Source organism: Tympanuchus pallidicinctus, unplaced genomic scaffold (assembly GCF_026119805.1).
Source record: "Tympanuchus pallidicinctus isolate F22 unplaced genomic scaffold, pur_lepc_1.0 scaffold3, whole genome shotgun sequence".
NCBI classification, from domain to species: Eukaryota; Metazoa; Chordata; class Aves; order Galliformes; family Phasianidae; genus Tympanuchus; species Tympanuchus pallidicinctus.
Genome location: NW_026294747.1, coordinates 41377340 through 41394342, shown reverse-complemented (window position 1 = coordinate 41394342; position 17003 = coordinate 41377340). Strand labels below are relative to the sequence as shown.

Genomic DNA, 17003 nt, shown 5'->3' with positions numbered 1-17003 from the left:
TATTTTTAGTTATACACTGTCTTTTCGTACATTCTCCTCTGTCTGCAGTTCAACAGCCACACACTCCTGCTGTAAACTGATTTGTCAGCTGTGCTTTGTGTACTGGAAAGTACATTTCAGCAAGTGCAAAGTATCCCTTCCAGAAGCTGTGTTCATCCTCTTTGTATTATTTAAGTTTTAATGCACATACTACCAAGGCACATACATTATTGAAAAGATGTTCTCACCAACACTGACAACACAGTTCTTTAAACAACAACAACAACAAAAAAATAAATAAATAATAATAATAATAATAATAAAAAAAAAAAAACCCAAACAAACAAACAAAAATAATTCATGATATTCTACATCTTGCTTTCTCTAAGAAGCTTAAGTGAAACAGAATTAATGCACAAATCCAGAACAAAAGATCAGTACAGGGTTTAACATAAACCAATTTGTACTTGTATACAGACATACATAGCATATGCATGTATATGTTTTTATATTTATGTCTGTGTATCTAACATATGTGCAAAAATTTTGAGTGTTGCAGTTGTAAGATAAAGGGCAAATCCCAAAATTGCAGTCAATTGAAACACAGCTTTTTTTTTTTTTTTTTTCCTTTTTCTTCTTTTTTAAGTCTTAAATACAAACAGTTTTAAATGTTATTATCTTGCGAGTCAGCAAGCAGTGATCTATCCTCTAAGCCAATTGTGCCAGAAAAAAAATTGACATGGTATAGTAAAAACGACATTAAGACAAGAGAAGTTGAGGGTTGGTACCTCTGTGTATTTTATAGTCTGAATCCAGAACTTATAGGGAATGATAATTAAAAGACTACAAAAAAAAGTTAAACTCAAATCCTTCCCTGCATTGATAGTCCCACTGTTGTAGGCCTCTGAGAGGATGAAGTGAAGGTACCTTCATGGGGTACTGTACAAAACAAAGTTCCTGCATAACATTGAAGAAGATCTGTAATTTCCTGCATCCTCTCATGAAATATTCCAGCTCCACTCTGCCATCTTCTTGAGTCAGCAAGGAAAAATGACAAGACTTCAGTTACTTCCCTCCTTTTCAGGACACTTCGTTTTCTGAGAGACATCTAAGTGAACCAGCTGACTTAACTCAGAAGCCAATTTGTTGTATCTGATTGAGGAAGAAGAAATATTGGTCCCATTCTCTATGTGCAGTTACTGGTAATAGTCTGCAATAACCACAACCTACAAACATAAAATTCCTATAGCCACAAATCCTAGATTACTCAGATTTCAGAGAAAAACTTTCTAGCTGAAACAAAATGCTGAAAAAATAATGAATTTAACCTAAAATTTATAGAAAAACTCTTTCAAATTTTTTTCCTTAACTTGATCTTCTTATATTTTAATTCTTCTGCTAGGAAGACGGTTGCTATAATGTTAACAGAAATACATTTTATTTACCCTAATGACTCTATTCCATTTTCCACTTGTTCTTAATTTTGACTTGTACAGAAGAATGCCAAAACCAAAGCAGAAATATATAGAATTATAGTTAACTGTAAATTTGCCATGAAAGCAGGTATCACATAAAGACAGTAGACTATTCCTCAAAATTTTCACAGATGACAAAGTATTTCAGTGCAGTGGGAGCTCTCCAAACAAACATCATGACCAATTAGATCTGAGAAAACCATGAACCTGATATTACTGTCTGTAATCAGGCAAAAAAGAAATGATTGTCTTCAAGATACACAATGAAAATGTAAGTGAAAAGCTGCATAGTCTTATTGTTTGTGAATAACAAATAAAATGCATGCTTAGTAGGGATATTTAATAAGAAACACTTTAATACCTTTAAGATGTTTTTTTTAAGTACTCAATCACATAATATCAGAATTACTGTGATAATTTAGAATATCTCCCCTTTCTCCATGTATTTACCTTTTGAAGTCAAACATGCTTGTCATCAGCTAGGAGTAGTGGCTAGTATTGGTGAGAAATTATTTTTTGAAAAACAATAGAGTTAATATGCTGGGGTTTTTTTTTGTTTGTTTTTTTCAGTCCTTACCTATAAAGAAACACTAACTCTCTGCTTGAAGAAATTACATTTGCATTAAAATGTACTACGGTATTTGACTTCACACCAACTCTCAAGTTTTCTTAACATGTTTCTTTAATCAGGAAAATTCTTAACATTTGCATTGTAAGTCAGAGAACAATGAATTACACATTGGTTTCTGAACTGTGAATGCACAAACCAGTTTGTGAAGGCATACAAGATTAGCTTTACAAGAGTGTCATCTAAATCATATGACTTTAAGGCCAAGGCAAAGCTTTAAATTCAGGTGAGTGGGTTAGAAATTTGGAAGGCCTTATAACTAGAAATATAAAGCTATTCCAGTTTGTTAGTCATCTTTTCAAATACTACTGAAGTTTTGAGAAAGCATTGTGAATTTCCTGTAAATAGGAATTTTATTGCATCTCTTTTGAATCTGTTCATTTAAGGGGCTATAGGCATTTTTGAGAATTTACTTGTTTTGGAATATTGTATATTTATTAGAGGAGGATCTGATCTGAAAAGTTTGAAAAATTGCAGAGGAAATATAAAATTATGTGAAAGGGCATGTGAGTCTTTCTTCATATCCAAAAAAAATGTCAATAAAAAGGATTATTACTGTTTCCTGTACATCATTACTACTATATATCATCTTCAGAGAAAATAATGTTTTTCCTTTATCAGCAATTTGTTTTAAAGTATAAAAACTAGGTCATTTCATTCTTTAAATATATTCTTCAAATACCTATCACAAAAAATTTTTTATCTGTGTGATTATCTGCTCAAAATTTATGAGTTAAAATAATTATTTCAGTTGAGGAATTCAACATTTTCATTGTATATTTCTGGCAATTGTGCTTTTCAAGAATAGTCACGTTCATTTTAGGACATGGACTGTTATTCATCACAGAAACATCTTGCTTTTGTGCAGAGAATGTTAAAGCTGTAAATACACCAGTTCGAGTCAGATTTTCCATGACAGTTTATACATCTTCAAGTTATTCCACAATTAGAAAAACAGTATAGTGTAATCAGCACGATTTTCATTCTTCTGTCTGCTTTCTCCATTTGAATAGACCCAATGCACAGGGTCAAGACTGTTCTTACTCTACACGAGATGCCCCTCAGTGTATCTATAATATAAACTTTAAGGAATAAAACTTTTAATGCAAATTCATGCATGCATTTTTGCAGTTACATGTTATCGTTTGTATGGAATTCTAAGCAGAAAATATGCATACTTGTATGTAAAAAATCTTCTTGCCATGCTCAGTGACCTTTTTGAGAATTTTAAAAGCTTATATATCTGTGTCTTTGTAATGAACACTGTTGCTCTGTTTTATATTATTATTTTACCTCAGTTTCTGTGAAGTATTTGCATTTCATTTCACCACTACCTTTTTGTAACAGATACCAAGTTTATAAAGCTTAGGCCTACTGTTTTACTTGGTTATTTCTTGGACACCACTCAGTGTAACATTATATAGTGTATCATACTGGATGTTTTTAATAATCTTTCTGATATATGTTTTGTTCCTATAAATATTTGGATTATAATTGAAATCATTGGAGCAGGATTCCACTATAAGTGTTCTAGCTTGTTTTAAGATTGCAAATTATTTTTAAATTGTCACCACATTTCATTTGAGTCTTCACTGACAGTGGAGTTTCAAGTAGAACAAAAATATTTATTTCATACTTTTATGACTAAACACACCCTTTCCTTATGGCGCCATTCCTTGTCTATATAGAAATATTCACTTTAAAGTGTAATATTGAATAATATTGAGTGAAAATTATTGAAAAATACTCTTCCTTGTACTTACTTTGAGAGCTTCTTGAGGCTAAATCCTTGGGAAAACCCTTGGAATTAAAGCACAGATAACTGAACTAACAAATAAATAGATATAATTATAGTTCCCTATTAAGAGAAATCAGTAGTGTGGACGACTAAAATATTAACTGATGAGGCAATCAGTGGTCTTTCTCCTTACTTTTCTTCTTTTTTTTTCTTTTTGAAGAAGGGAATATAAAATCATTAAATCATTGCTTTTTTTTTTCTTTTCTTTCTTTTCTTTTTTTTTTTTTTTTTTTTTTTTTTTTTTTTTTTTTTACAGAATACCTAAATGGCCACCAGTGCTTATATATTTCTGTTACTTCTATTCTCCACCTTCCCATGGTAAGAAAAGATAACTTAGGTACCAGTCTAGCTCAGGGGAAATACCAAGTTCAGGAAGTGTAGTGAATGATGGAGGAAGTGGTGTACATGTAGATGTATCGTACAGCATCTACTGGTAGTCTTCCATGTCTTTCAGGGTTAAGACAGAGAATGAGATAATTCACATAAGAATTATGACATTCGTCAATGTTGAACTCCTAAACTCTAAAGCAACACAGCGTGTAACATTCAGTATTTCAGGTTCTGTCTAAGTCAAAATTTAGTTACTGTATATGTAACTATTCTTTCCCATGTACCTAAAGCATAACTTTATACATGCTGCATATAATGCCAAATATTAGGTAGAAGGTATACAACAATTTATTAAGGCTTATGTCTGAAAAATTCTGAAAATTCAAGAAAAATTTTGAAGGGAGAATTGTAAAGAAAATCACATCTCATTTCAAGGAAAGAATAAATAGGCAAAATATAGATTTAAGACTGTCAATGATGAATGTCAAGTGTATTTACCGAATGACTATGCATATAATGGGTCCTAGCTTCCACATGTAATTATTTGTTGTAGATGTGTATAGTTGCTTAACTGTCCCCATCAATTGGAAATACTGGATTACAATCTGATCTTTACACCAATTTCTTATATGCATATCAAAATGAGGTAACCCTATTACCATTAAATCCGAGAAATGGAAGTAACAAATTATTTTTAACAGACAGAAGATAAAAATATTCATTCTTTAGCATCTGAAAAGCATGGGCATACAATAAAACATTTGAAAAAAATGTTCCAGGAATGAAAGAACAGAATTTTTGTTTTTCTATTTCCCCTCTCACATGCTCACATTCTTAATCAACTTGTTCATATAAATACAGCAGGATTGATGTTATTGTTTTTTAAGTAACTTTTTACTGAATATGTCAACAAGATAATATATAGTGTATAGCGAGGTTTTGAAGTTAACAATGCGTGCAACATGGCATATTGCAGAAAACAGATAATGCAGACTTCAAATCATCTAATTTTCTATGTTAAAGACAGAAAATATACCATACACAGAACAGAATCATGTATGCATGTCGCAGTTAAAATCAGTTTTTTGAATCTTCAGATATCTGGGACCAAGTGATCATAGCAATTTATTTAGTGGCTTGTTTCTGAGAGGATCAGCAGTCAGTTGTCATTGGGCACAAGTCCTACATAGTCCCTGTATAATAAAAGCTTGTCAGATCACTTTTGGACTAGTTTTGCAGAAGAAATACTAGCCAGTGTTCTTTAAAAGAGCAAGGCATCCTATGCTTTACTTAAGTTTAATGCCAAATAGTTTGATACTGACTGTATTATCATTTGAGATAGAGAGTGCCCAGTTCAGTAGACTTCAGGGGAGGGGTAATCATCAGCTTCCTAGGATTATATCTGTGGAAGAGAGCACCAGGCATTATTTAAAGAGACTTAAAGCCAGTAATGCCTGGGTTTGGCACTCATTTCTTTTTTTTTTTTTCTTTTTTCTTTTTTTTTTTTTTTTTTTTGTCATTTGTTTTCCTACTGAGTAAAACAATTATTCTCATGCTCTAAAGAAAAAAAAAATATATATATCTCCATGTTATAATTTATGGTGAAGAAGTATTATAGATGGGGATTAACCACTTCACTGTCAAAATCTGAGGCAATTTTCCTTTCAATATCATCAATAAAGTGCCTTATGTAGACCCTTCTTAAAATATAATATGCATAAAGTTATTTTCCTTGTAAAATTAAAATCAATACTTTTCTTAGAGGAAGAAATTTCTCTCTTAAAAAGAGAAAATGATTGAGAGAAAAGATATAGTTGAACTACTCTAGTAGAAAATAGCATAAGCTATTTAATTTTTTTTAACATCACATTCATTGTATTTTTTTTTTGACTTACAGAAAAAATTGCTAATATTTGAAGTCAGTACTAAACCAATGTCTAAATATTCTTATGAAGAAATTCAATAATAGTTTCCAGGAAAAACTTTTTAACGAAAAGTCCATGCATGCCTCAGATACGCTTTTTGTTTGTTTGTTTTTTATTTTTGGGTTTTTTTTTTTTTGCTAACAAACTACATGCAAGGGACATTTGTTATAATGATAGAATCTGTGAAAACAAGGACCTGTTTGTAAATAAATCTTCAAAAGGAACTGTAGCACTGAACAAAGTTGTGTTGAGATACCAGTGTAACATAATTTCACTTAAACTTTTTTTTATTTCACTCATCAATGTTATCTGTACACTTAGGTCAATTACTAGCAGTTAACAATGGACAATGGGTGAGATGTTGTCTGTAACCATTCATTTGTCCCCACATTCAATGAACACTTACAAATAAGGATAAAGAATTCATCACTTTTGAGTTTCTAATGAGTTGTATGTGTACACATTTGGGATTTCTGTTCCCTTAACTAGCATCTGTGGTCAGACATTTCTACTAAGTGAAGATGGCCCCACTTTCACAAGCCTAAGGAAAAAGGTTACTCCAAAAGATCATTGTCCACTCTTGCCTCTGATTTTTTTTTTCCCCAAATCTAATGAAAACTCCTCAATATTCTTATCCAGATGATAGAAAATGAAGAGTGTGTGGCTGACACTTTGAAAAGTCCCCAGCTCTGCTGTAGGCTGAAATACATGAATTGTTCTGCAGCTGGAAAGCAATTACAATAGGAAGAAACACTCTTCAAATTCAATGTATGTCTTATTAGATTATTAAGAGTACAATTGTGAATTTCCTTAAGTAGTTCTCCCATGGCTATCCTTGAATTTTGTTGTAAGTAGCTTTCGGATTTTTTTCTGAAGTGTACTTAAAAAGAATCTTTGTCAGTATCCCTTATAATTATATATTTTCTTCTTCAAACAGAAAAGAAGCTTAAACTACATTATCTTTAATATTACTTTGATTTTTTATCTAGGCAAGCCAGTTATACTCTGCACATATATATATACATTTCATCATCTGAGATCAAACCACACATTTTATGAATGTCTTCAATTTCTATCTTATTGGAACAGTGACCACATTTGTTGTCATTTTTTGGGCTTGTTTGCCACATTTTGGGCTTGTGATTTTTCACTTAGAGTAAAGCTGAATTCCCTGAATAAGAAATTTGCTACAAGTAAGGTGCCTAGCTCATCCTAAAACTATGGTATCCTGAGGCCTACAACAGAAGATGTTCAAAAAGGAGGATAAAGATTCCTCTAGCATCAGTCATCCAAGTATGAAAGGCTACCATGTGCATACATTCAAAAGATGCCTTTTGAAATCAAACTTACTGCTTGTTATTTCTGTGAAATCATATGCTACATCCATACCCAGTAGGAATCCCAGTCTACTTAATCTGAAACTCTTACATGTCCATCATGCAATGGAAGTGTGCAGAAGCACAACTATTTGCTGCTTGTCGTTTGGGCTTTGGCAGCTAAAACATATTAAACAAACCAAATGTATCATAATCTCTCATGTATCATAATCATGTATCAAATGTATCATAATCTTCTCATCATAATCTTGAGCAAATAGGTCATAGAGAAAAGACTTTGCATAGACATTTCTATCTAGAATTACACCATTTGAAGTCATATGGCAGGCTTTATTCAGCAAAATTTCAGTGACTTTACTATTATAGTAGCCACACAGGTTGCCTAAAATACCTGTTATAGCTGGAGAAAACAGCAAATAAACAGAATATAGAGTGGAATTTCAAACTGCAGTTATAAAAGGTGTGAGGGTGAGGATGCAGTTCCTTATATAATGATTGTACTTTGCCATCGATCATAACTGGATTCATTTTTCACTTTCAGAAAATGAATGTTATCATCCAATTTGAATTTGAGAAAATGCACACTCATAGACTGCTGCGTTTCAAGAACAGATTGACTGAAATCAGCAAAGGAAAGGATTAAAACCCTCTTTCCCAACATAAAAAACCTCATAAAATGAAAAGTCTAAGCACTGCACAGCAAAAGCGCCCCAGCTTTTATTTCTGATTCACTTATTTGTCCCTAGATAGTCACTGCAAAAAAAAAATTTTCTTTCGCTCCCTACTCCATAAAAAAATAATAATAATAATAATAATTGCTTCTCTTTCTTCTCCTTGTTGTGAATTTTTGCTTGTCCCCAAGCTCAGGAGAAATAAGTTACATTTAAAAGAAAAAAAAGGAAAGGGAGAAGGGGGAAGGGAGAAGGGAGAAGGGAGGAGGGAGGAGGGAGGAGGGAGGAGGGAGAAGGGAGGAGGGAGAAGGGAGAAGGGAGAAGGGGGAAGGGGGAAGGGAGAAGAGGGAAAGGAAGGGAAGGGAAGGGAAGAGAAGGGAAGGGAAGGGAAGGGAAGGGAAGGGAAGGGAAGGGAAGGGAAGGGAAGGGAAGGGAAGGGAAGGGAAGGGAAGGGAAGGGAAGGGAAGGGAAGGGAAGGGAAGGGAAGAATTAAGCTCTACCACTGGGTTGGCAAAAAATCCAGAGTTCTTGGCAGTCATAGAGTCAGTGGAGTCAGTTGGAGCTGTTGAAACATAGTCTAATTTTGAGAGCAGCATCATAATTTTCATACAAGCTTGATGCTTCACCTAATGCATGACTCAGAAGTGATTCCAAGTAAAGAATTTGAGGGAACTAAGGAACAAATTCCAAGCCCACCTGTTGATTTTTAAATACAGATCATTGTGGAAAATTTTAAAAGGTTAAGATAAAAGAAGGGTAATTTGGAGAAACAGTGTACTTGTGCTCTCAAAATTTTTCAATTAATATCCATCTCCGTTCACATGAATGGAAAAAAAGCAACCCTGAATTTATTCACGATTTTCCCTGCTGTTCATATTTCAGTTCACAATAGGCCCAGAGGTCTTCAGTAATAAATAAATTAAAAAAAAATTAAAAACATCTTTCACGATTATTTTTCTTTTGTTGATTGTTTTTACCTTTTTCTTTCTTCATACTGACTGTAACTCAAACTGCTAAATCACACAGAGCTTGAACCATAAAAGTCAATGGCAACGTTTCCATTGACGTTATGTTTTGAAACAAGTTTTCAGCAATTTCCACTTTTAGACTGTAAATTCTACATGAATACCACAGAGTTGAGAGCGCTTAGAATTTCCCTTGTTCAGGTTTTACCTGAACATGCTGTCAACAAATATTGATCTATTAATGAGAAGTGTAATCTAATGACAACTACCTCTTACATACTGATAACCTTCATCTCCCACTGAGAAGGGTTAAAGAATTTGTGAAGCTTCTTAACCATAATGAAAGGCTGGAACCATTTCTAACATAAAAATGCATGGCACTGGGGGACATTTTCAGAATAGCTTTTGCAAATAGAAATCAAGGTCACTTCATGTTTGACACTGAGTTCTGTCTACCTTTCCAAGTATGTTGGGAAAACCTAATTAAATAACAAGTAGCCTTTTTGGTAGCAGTCAGAACTCCAGCTTTGAGTTGGAGGTAGGAAGTACATAACTGAGAAAGGGGGACAGAAATATTTTAAATGGTTTGAAATGCAACAGCAACTGCTGGATTTGAGCCAAATGGGTTTTACCCATTTTATCTGAATTGCTTTTGGCTGTTCCTAGTAACCCTGTTTTAATATGCACTTATTTTCCTGTATTACAGGACACCTAGGAACTTACATCCCTCAGAGAGCTTCGACAGCAAAGTGGTTAATGTTTGAAGAATGAATCATTCTTTCCTTTGCCATGACACTGGGTTCTTATTGTACAACCCTGTACAGTACTTAGCAATATTTTTTTAAGATTTAAAAAGCAAAGAGTTACAAAACCATTTGCAATTGACTTGAAATAGAAAAGATAGCACTTTTTAAATCCCATTATATAGTACACCGTATAAATTACAGAGTATTCAAATGCATAAATGCATCTGTTTAACATTTATCAAATGTAATTTTTTCATTGCTGTGAGGGTTACTTTCTCAGAGTTTTTTCTCTTTATCCTTTACACCCCCATCTCCCCTTACTATCACGTATGACAGTGCTCCAGGTCTGAGACATTGCTATTGCAGTATCGTATGTTATTGGGGATGTGACAGTCTGTGTAGTTAATGCCCCCATTTGGGGTATAAATGGGCTGCAGTCTGAAATCTCCTTTAAGGAGCTGATCATTATTTAAGGACACAATCTGGAAGCTGGTTTCTGTCATTTCCAGGATGGAGTTGTCCTTCTTGGTTCCTGCCTCACAGTAGTCATCTTTCCGACGACCTCGATTGTATTTCCACTTCTGGGAGGTGTAACGCCCCTTTTTGTGCATGTGCCAGCAAAAAATGCTGAGAAGGACCACGAGCACAAATATCACTGCACCCCCAATTAAACCTGCAAGCAGAAATGGGGAGCCCAGGTTCTGAGAAGTTGTCTGCTCATGGCTGGAGGGAATGTTGCCACCACTGTTCGAAAAGGAAGCCTTTGTTGTGGCTTCTGAACAGACAGTGTCTTCTCCAGTTCGGTAATTATTGTAAGCATCCAGAGGAACCAAGCAAATCCGATAGGTGGATTTGGGCTCCAGATTTACCAAGCTGAAGTGTTGTTTCTCACCACTAACTATTCGTTCCTGAACAATTCCCCCTACCAGACTATGGCCCATTTTAACCCATGTGAGTTTATATGCCATCACAGTAAAAACAGATATCCAGTTAACCTGGATGCAAGTATCATTCACAAAATGGATAGAGAGTTGAATTCGCTCAGATATAGGAGGTGTTACCCTTTCTCTGTCTTCCCTGTCAGGCACAGTGGGGAGTGCGACTATGATAGGAGTCAGAGGACTATACTTAGTACTTGGGGGAGGAACTGATGAGGAGGGAACTAATGTAGTTGGCTTAGCTGTAGCTGGAACTGGGGTGATGACAAGTGACATACCTGGGGTAGTGGTGGGGCATGACAGCATATTCATATTAAGCTCCCTGACTGCCATACCTCGGACCTGCTCTGGTCCCTGACACATAAAACCCCGTACATTGATGGAAGAGGGAATAAACTTGAGCCATTCAGTGACCCACTTAATGCTGCAGTCACATAACCAGGGATTATTCCTTACAGTGAGTTGCCTCAAGTTGTGGAGATCATCAAATACACCCTTTACCAACATACGAAGCTGATTGTTGGAAATATCAAGACGTTCCAGTTTGTGAAGGTTTGAGAAGGCTGTAAGTGGTATATGGGTTATCTGGTTGTCTTGCAAGTAGAGCCTTAGCAAATGTGTACCTGGAAGATCAGAAGGAGGATGGATCAGTGAATTACGCACTATAGAGAATTCCTTGAGCTTGGAGAGGTGGCCAAAGGTGCCTTCAGCTATGCCTTTATTAGTAAGCAGATTGCCATCCAGAATCAGACGTTCCAAACTTGTAAGATTCTGGAAGGCCAAGTCTGAAATGACAGCAATTCGATTTTCATCTACTCGAAGTTCTTGTAAGTCCACTGGAAGGCCTACTGGTACACTGCTTAAGTGATTCTTGGACAAGAACAGAAGCTTGAGGCTGATGGCTTCCCGGAATGCCCCATCCTCAACTCCAACAGTGGAGATGGAGTTGTCATCCAGGTGCAGTTCTTCCAGCTTCAAGAGCTGAGCAAGAGCAGCCCGAGAAATGGTCTGAATGTTGTTTTCCTGCAAGTGGAGAACCCTGACATTTTTGGGCAGGTTCATTGGGAACTCATCCAATTGGTTGCCATAAAGATAGACTGTGTGCACAGACTGGACATTGTGCAATTCTGCAGGAAATCCAGCATTATTTATTTGGTTATTATGGAGGTAGAGGACGGTTACACCCTCTGGTATCCCAAGAGGCACTGAGGTCAAGCTTCGCTCATTACAGTAGACAAAGTTTCGATCGCAGCGGCACACTTTTGGACAGGCCAAAGTTTTGGAGACCTGCATGTAGAGCCCCAGGGAAAAGATAAGCCATGATTTCATGAGAACAGCCCAGTCTGAGGGCCACAATCTAGTCCAGGAACCCATTTCCAATTTAAAGAAATAAAGTATCAAAGTGTTAAAGAGAGCTAATAACAATAATAAAGGACAAGTAGCAAAATCTCAGATCATTAAAACTGGCTTCAGTTTATGTCCAGTGTTCAAGCAGAGGTAAAGTCCTTCAGGCTAAGTATAAAATAATCATTTTACAGTTGGCCCAGCTCCTACTTTTGATAAGAAAGCCACAGTCCTATTAGCCAGGGTTACAAATCTTGTTGCTTTCCTCCATGTGTGCCGAAAGAAACAACAGCTGTGTTCTTGTAGTTGAGCAACCAGTTAATTTAAAGCTACCAAAAGCTGTCTGTACAAGTTGCTTGGAGTGATATTATTTCCTTTCATTGAAGTCTGTTGATGTTATGCTCAGCTTTCTGAAGTCATCAAAGTCCTCATAACAGCTATCAGCTGGATCTGGCCTGCGTGTGAAATAAAAGAAGAAAAAAAATGAATACCATGAAATGTTTCATAGGGAAGATCAAGCACTTTGGAAGACTATTCTAAGTTTCGTGCTCTTTATGGCCTTCTGTTAAAAAAAAAAAAAAGAAAGAAAGAAAGAAAAAGAAAGGCATTAATATTAAACATTAGCTTACTATTACTATTAAATGGTCTTGAAATAGATTTGGTACAAAATCACTGCAATGATTGAAAGACTTTCAGTGATTTCAGTGAAAGTTAGAACTATCACTTCTGCTTGCATATTGTATCTCCAGTCTTTGTCATCTCACAGAATTCCAAATGCTAAAACTTAAAGATTTTACTTTTTCTTGTCTTACTCTTTTTTTATTTTACAGAACTCCAGTGAGCCCTATTCATTGACACTTGACAGACTAGACTCTAGACCATACTACTTAAACATTCTCTACATTTTTTCATTTCCTATCAGAATCTGTAATGTTCTGCTTCCATTTCCATAATGCCCTTATGTATTTTCTCATACAGCTTTAATGCACATTACCAGATTATTGCACCTCACTACAGTAAATTAGTTATGTATGAGGGGAGTCTTCTGAAAAATATGGTAATCTACAAGTAGAAGATACTTTGCTGTAAGACATGTATTTGTTAAAGCTATCATCTTGATATTGTTACCTATGTAAACTGCGCTGTCAACAGACTTCAGAATTAGCACTCCACTAAATGAAACTGGCTCACATCTGCTCAGTTATTGTTTTAGGATATCAGCTCAGAAAACAACAGTTTTCCTAAAGAACACCTTTTTTGAAACCATAAAGGTTAGATACTTCCTTTAATTCTGCTACATAGCAGTTGGTGAATGGCTTAATAAATAATTTAAAAAAGTGTTAGTTCTTGTGTAGATGAGTTTATATTTTCAGCTTTTAAGAATACTTTTAACTTAAAGCTTCACAGAATGACTATTTGTCATTCATATCTCTTACTAAAAATTTCAACACTTTAAAGCATGAAAAGGAAGATACTGCATTTCATGCTATAGTAAAACATTCCTTGTCTTACTATATGTATAAATATATGTAACTATGTATAAAATTATGAAATGTAAGAGATTTATTTTATAACCCAAAATAGAGGATATAAATAAGTATTGTAGATCTCAGTGTTTTTCATTTCAATTACCTGAACAAAATAATTTCCCAGATTTTTTGATCAAACTCAAAGTTCATTCGCTGTGATTTAAGTTGAACAGAAATCATCTTTAAAATTTATTTTTCCTTTATTTAAACAGACTAAGCATCATCCATTTTTTTTCAGTAGTGCCAGAAATGTCATTCAGGAGTACACAAAAGCTTGTGTTTTTGTTACAGTTGTACAGTTTATAACATATCCCAAATACTACATGGGACTGTAAGTGCAAAAAATCTCTTTTGGAGTCAAAATCTTATAGCCATGCAATCTTGCATTGGTAGATTACTGTACTTATTTGGAATGTCATTAGATATCATCCTCATGTCTGGAACAGATGAAGATAAAAACTGAGGCCCTGAAAAGTCCTCTACTTCACCATTATGTTTATGTCTAGTAAATGTACCATAATGCAGACCTTTTCTTGAAATGGTAAGATTATCTACACCACTATTCAAAGATTTATCTCTCACAGGCATATTTTGGTGAATCACAGAATCACAGAATTGTAAGGGTTGGAAGGGACCTCCAGAGATCATCGAGTCCAACTCCCCTGCAAAAGCAGGTTCCCTACTGAAGAGTGTTTTCTTTTTTTTTAGTGGAGAGTATTTTCTTTTCAATCACATAAGAATTTCTGATTCTGTAGCAGGATTGCATCCTAATATGATCCTAGGTGTGACAGTTTATCTGTCTCTAATCTGTCCTGTCTCTAATCTAGCTCTGATCTGTCCTGACATTGTCTTTCCAAAATAAGAATGTGCAGAAGAGCCTCCTCTGAGATGCGTGGGACTGCGCAGAATAATAATGGTTCTCACTCCCTTTCTGTCATCAGAGACAATTTGCACCTCCCACAAAAATCAATACATTATATTTAGTTCTGTTTTGATCACAAATATGATTGTTGAATAAGCTTTTCTGACACTCAGCTATGATAGGAATCCAAGTTGAGGACATGCAGCCACAGTCAGCTGCAGCTCCTGATACACTGGGGATCTCCTGAGGTGAGAATATTGTATTAATATGTGCCTATACATTCACCTTACTCTAGGACTCTGCCTAAAGGGCCTCTCTGCTTGGTAAATGGGGCTTCTAAATAAAAGATTTCAGTAAAAATTTTAGTAAATTGGGTCAAATCATGCAGTGCTTCCCATCATATATTAAAAGAATTTTGACTGGATGGTCACTTAACAACAGCAACACTTTGGAAGGTGACTTGGAATTCCCCTCCTTTTTATGGTTACAGTGATTTTGCTCTCAGAAATCTTTTAAAACTTTTCTGCTTCCCTTACACTACTGTTGCTGGTTGACTACACAACTGGTGTTGGGATTTGGACTAGATGACCTCTAAAGAGTCCCTTCCAACATTAGGAATTCTATGATTCTATGATCTGTGTGACAGTCAGCTGAACATGACCAGCAGTGTGTCCAAATTGGCCAAGAAGGCCAATGGCATCCTAACATGTATCAGAAATAGTGTAGCAAGCAGGACCAGCAGGGCCAGGGAGGTAATCATCCCCCTGTACTCACCAGTACCTCAAGTAGTGTGTTCAGTTTTGGGTTCCTCACCACGAGAAATACGTGGATATTGATGGTAGGTGACTGGATTACATGATCTTAGTGGTCTTTTCCAACCTCAATGATTCTATAATTCTGTGAAAAGGAGTCCTTTTATTAATGCCAGTATCCCAAATTCCAACTAGCATACTGGTAACTACTATGCTGAGACATTAAAACTCACAGTACAGAAAATGCGTAGTCACTCAGGCAGCTGCTGTTCATTGTGCAAGAGCACAAGGACAAATCTATTAAGATATTTATGACTTCAGAGTTGACTGTGGTGTAACAGAGGGAAGCAGTAAGGAAGAAAATACACAAGTGAATGTGTTTAAATAAATTATTTTGGAAAGACTTTCCCTCAGTATTCTTCTATAACTATTTAATAATAATTCATAGTGGTTGTAACAGTTGCAAGAGCAGAATATTTCAGCTGATCTCAAGAATCCAAATGCAAATTGAGTTATGTCCCTGAATTAGAATTTTCCATCCCAAAGATGTAAAAAAAAGATTTGAGCAACATTCTTGATTTGAAAATGAAATTCCTGGAAGGAAAAACATCATAGGTAAATTCCAGAAGGCTGGAAAAGTTGTCTTTAGGTAATTATCAACACTGAGAGTAGATAAAATAATTGTGCTTTCTCCCCATCTCTGTAATGTTGGCTTTCTGAAGCAAAATCTATATTTTTAGTATTCTTAGAAGATCTTAACTGAGTCTGTCCATAAATGAATTGGTTATTTGCAGAGGCAGAGTTAGGGAAGTAGATAAATTAAAGTCAGAAACTGTAAATTGTTAGTAGCCTGTTTAGTGTGAAGACAGCAAATTCTAAAAATCAAGGTGGGAAGAGAAGATAAGGGTAAAAGAATATATTGCGGTTAACATCTTATTTTTTTTTAAATCAACAAGCAGTAATAAGACATCTGCTCATCATTATCTTGATTTTTTTTTCCCATTTCTTTATCATTTACACTCAATGTCTATTATTTCCCACTGCATCCTCCTTGGAGCACAAGACACGTCTTCAAAGTTTCTAGGACATTTCCCGTCTTACTGCAACCAGGATATTAAATCCTGTCAGGATTTAAGGAAGGAAGTATAGAAGTTGAGTGAGGCATACTGAAATAGATTAGAGCATACATACTCATTTTAGGTGGCCATGCCTGAAAATTTGGCTTAATGGCTTGAGTACCTGACATCAATGAAAATGTTCCTTTTTACATCTTAGAAGTTTTTGAGGAATGTTTTTATCTCACTGTCTTCTCAAACCAGCTTTATTTTAATTTTCTCTTGGCATAATTAATATCTACCTTTGAGTGTTGGATAAAAATTTCAAATTTGATTTTTTCAAGACTAAAACTGAACTGCTGCTTTCACATACTTTGATTAAATTTATAAAAAGGCTGAAACATCTGGCTGGAAGCTGTAATGATGAAGGTTTTTTAAGTCTCCCCTTTACTGCTGAGGAGCATCCAGATGATTTCAAGCTTCAGTCATACTGCTTTGCATAGGCTATGCAATTTAGCTTCCATAAATATTTGTGTTTCAATAATTAAAATATATTACTGAAAATGCTACCAAGTTACAAACTCGTAATATGTAGGAATAAAACCTAACATCTCACTAGCAGGTATTTTATAGATGTCTTTCCTGTGTTGCTCACCAGCATTACTTCAA

The 17003-nt window shown here is 35.1% G+C and overlaps 1 protein-coding gene and 1 long non-coding RNA gene across 3 annotated transcripts in view; both read right to left on the bottom strand.

Annotated features, from left to right (window-relative positions):
• Positions 1 to 506: 506 nt before the first annotated feature.
• LOC128085725 (uncharacterized) lies at positions 507 to 7656 on the bottom strand. Its single transcript, XR_008209063.1, has 2 exons — positions 4135 to 7656; positions 507 to 4084 (listed from the first exon to the last, which is right to left on the bottom strand). It is a non-coding gene; the product is annotated as an uncharacterized LOC128085725 (long non-coding RNA).
• A 1357-nt stretch (positions 7657 to 9013) lies between these two features.
• FLRT2 (fibronectin leucine rich transmembrane protein 2) overlaps positions 9014 to 17003 on the bottom strand; it is a 55036-nt gene continuing 47046 nt past the window's right edge. For both annotated transcript variants that reach the window (XM_052693494.1, XM_052693495.1), the window contains exon 2: positions 9014 to 12591. In XM_052693494.1, coding sequence (XP_052549454.1) covers positions 10178 to 12166 — 1989 coding nt within the window. In that variant the 5' untranslated portion in view covers positions 12167 to 12591 and the 3' untranslated portion in view covers positions 9014 to 10177. The remainder of the gene's footprint in view (positions 12592 to 17003) is intronic.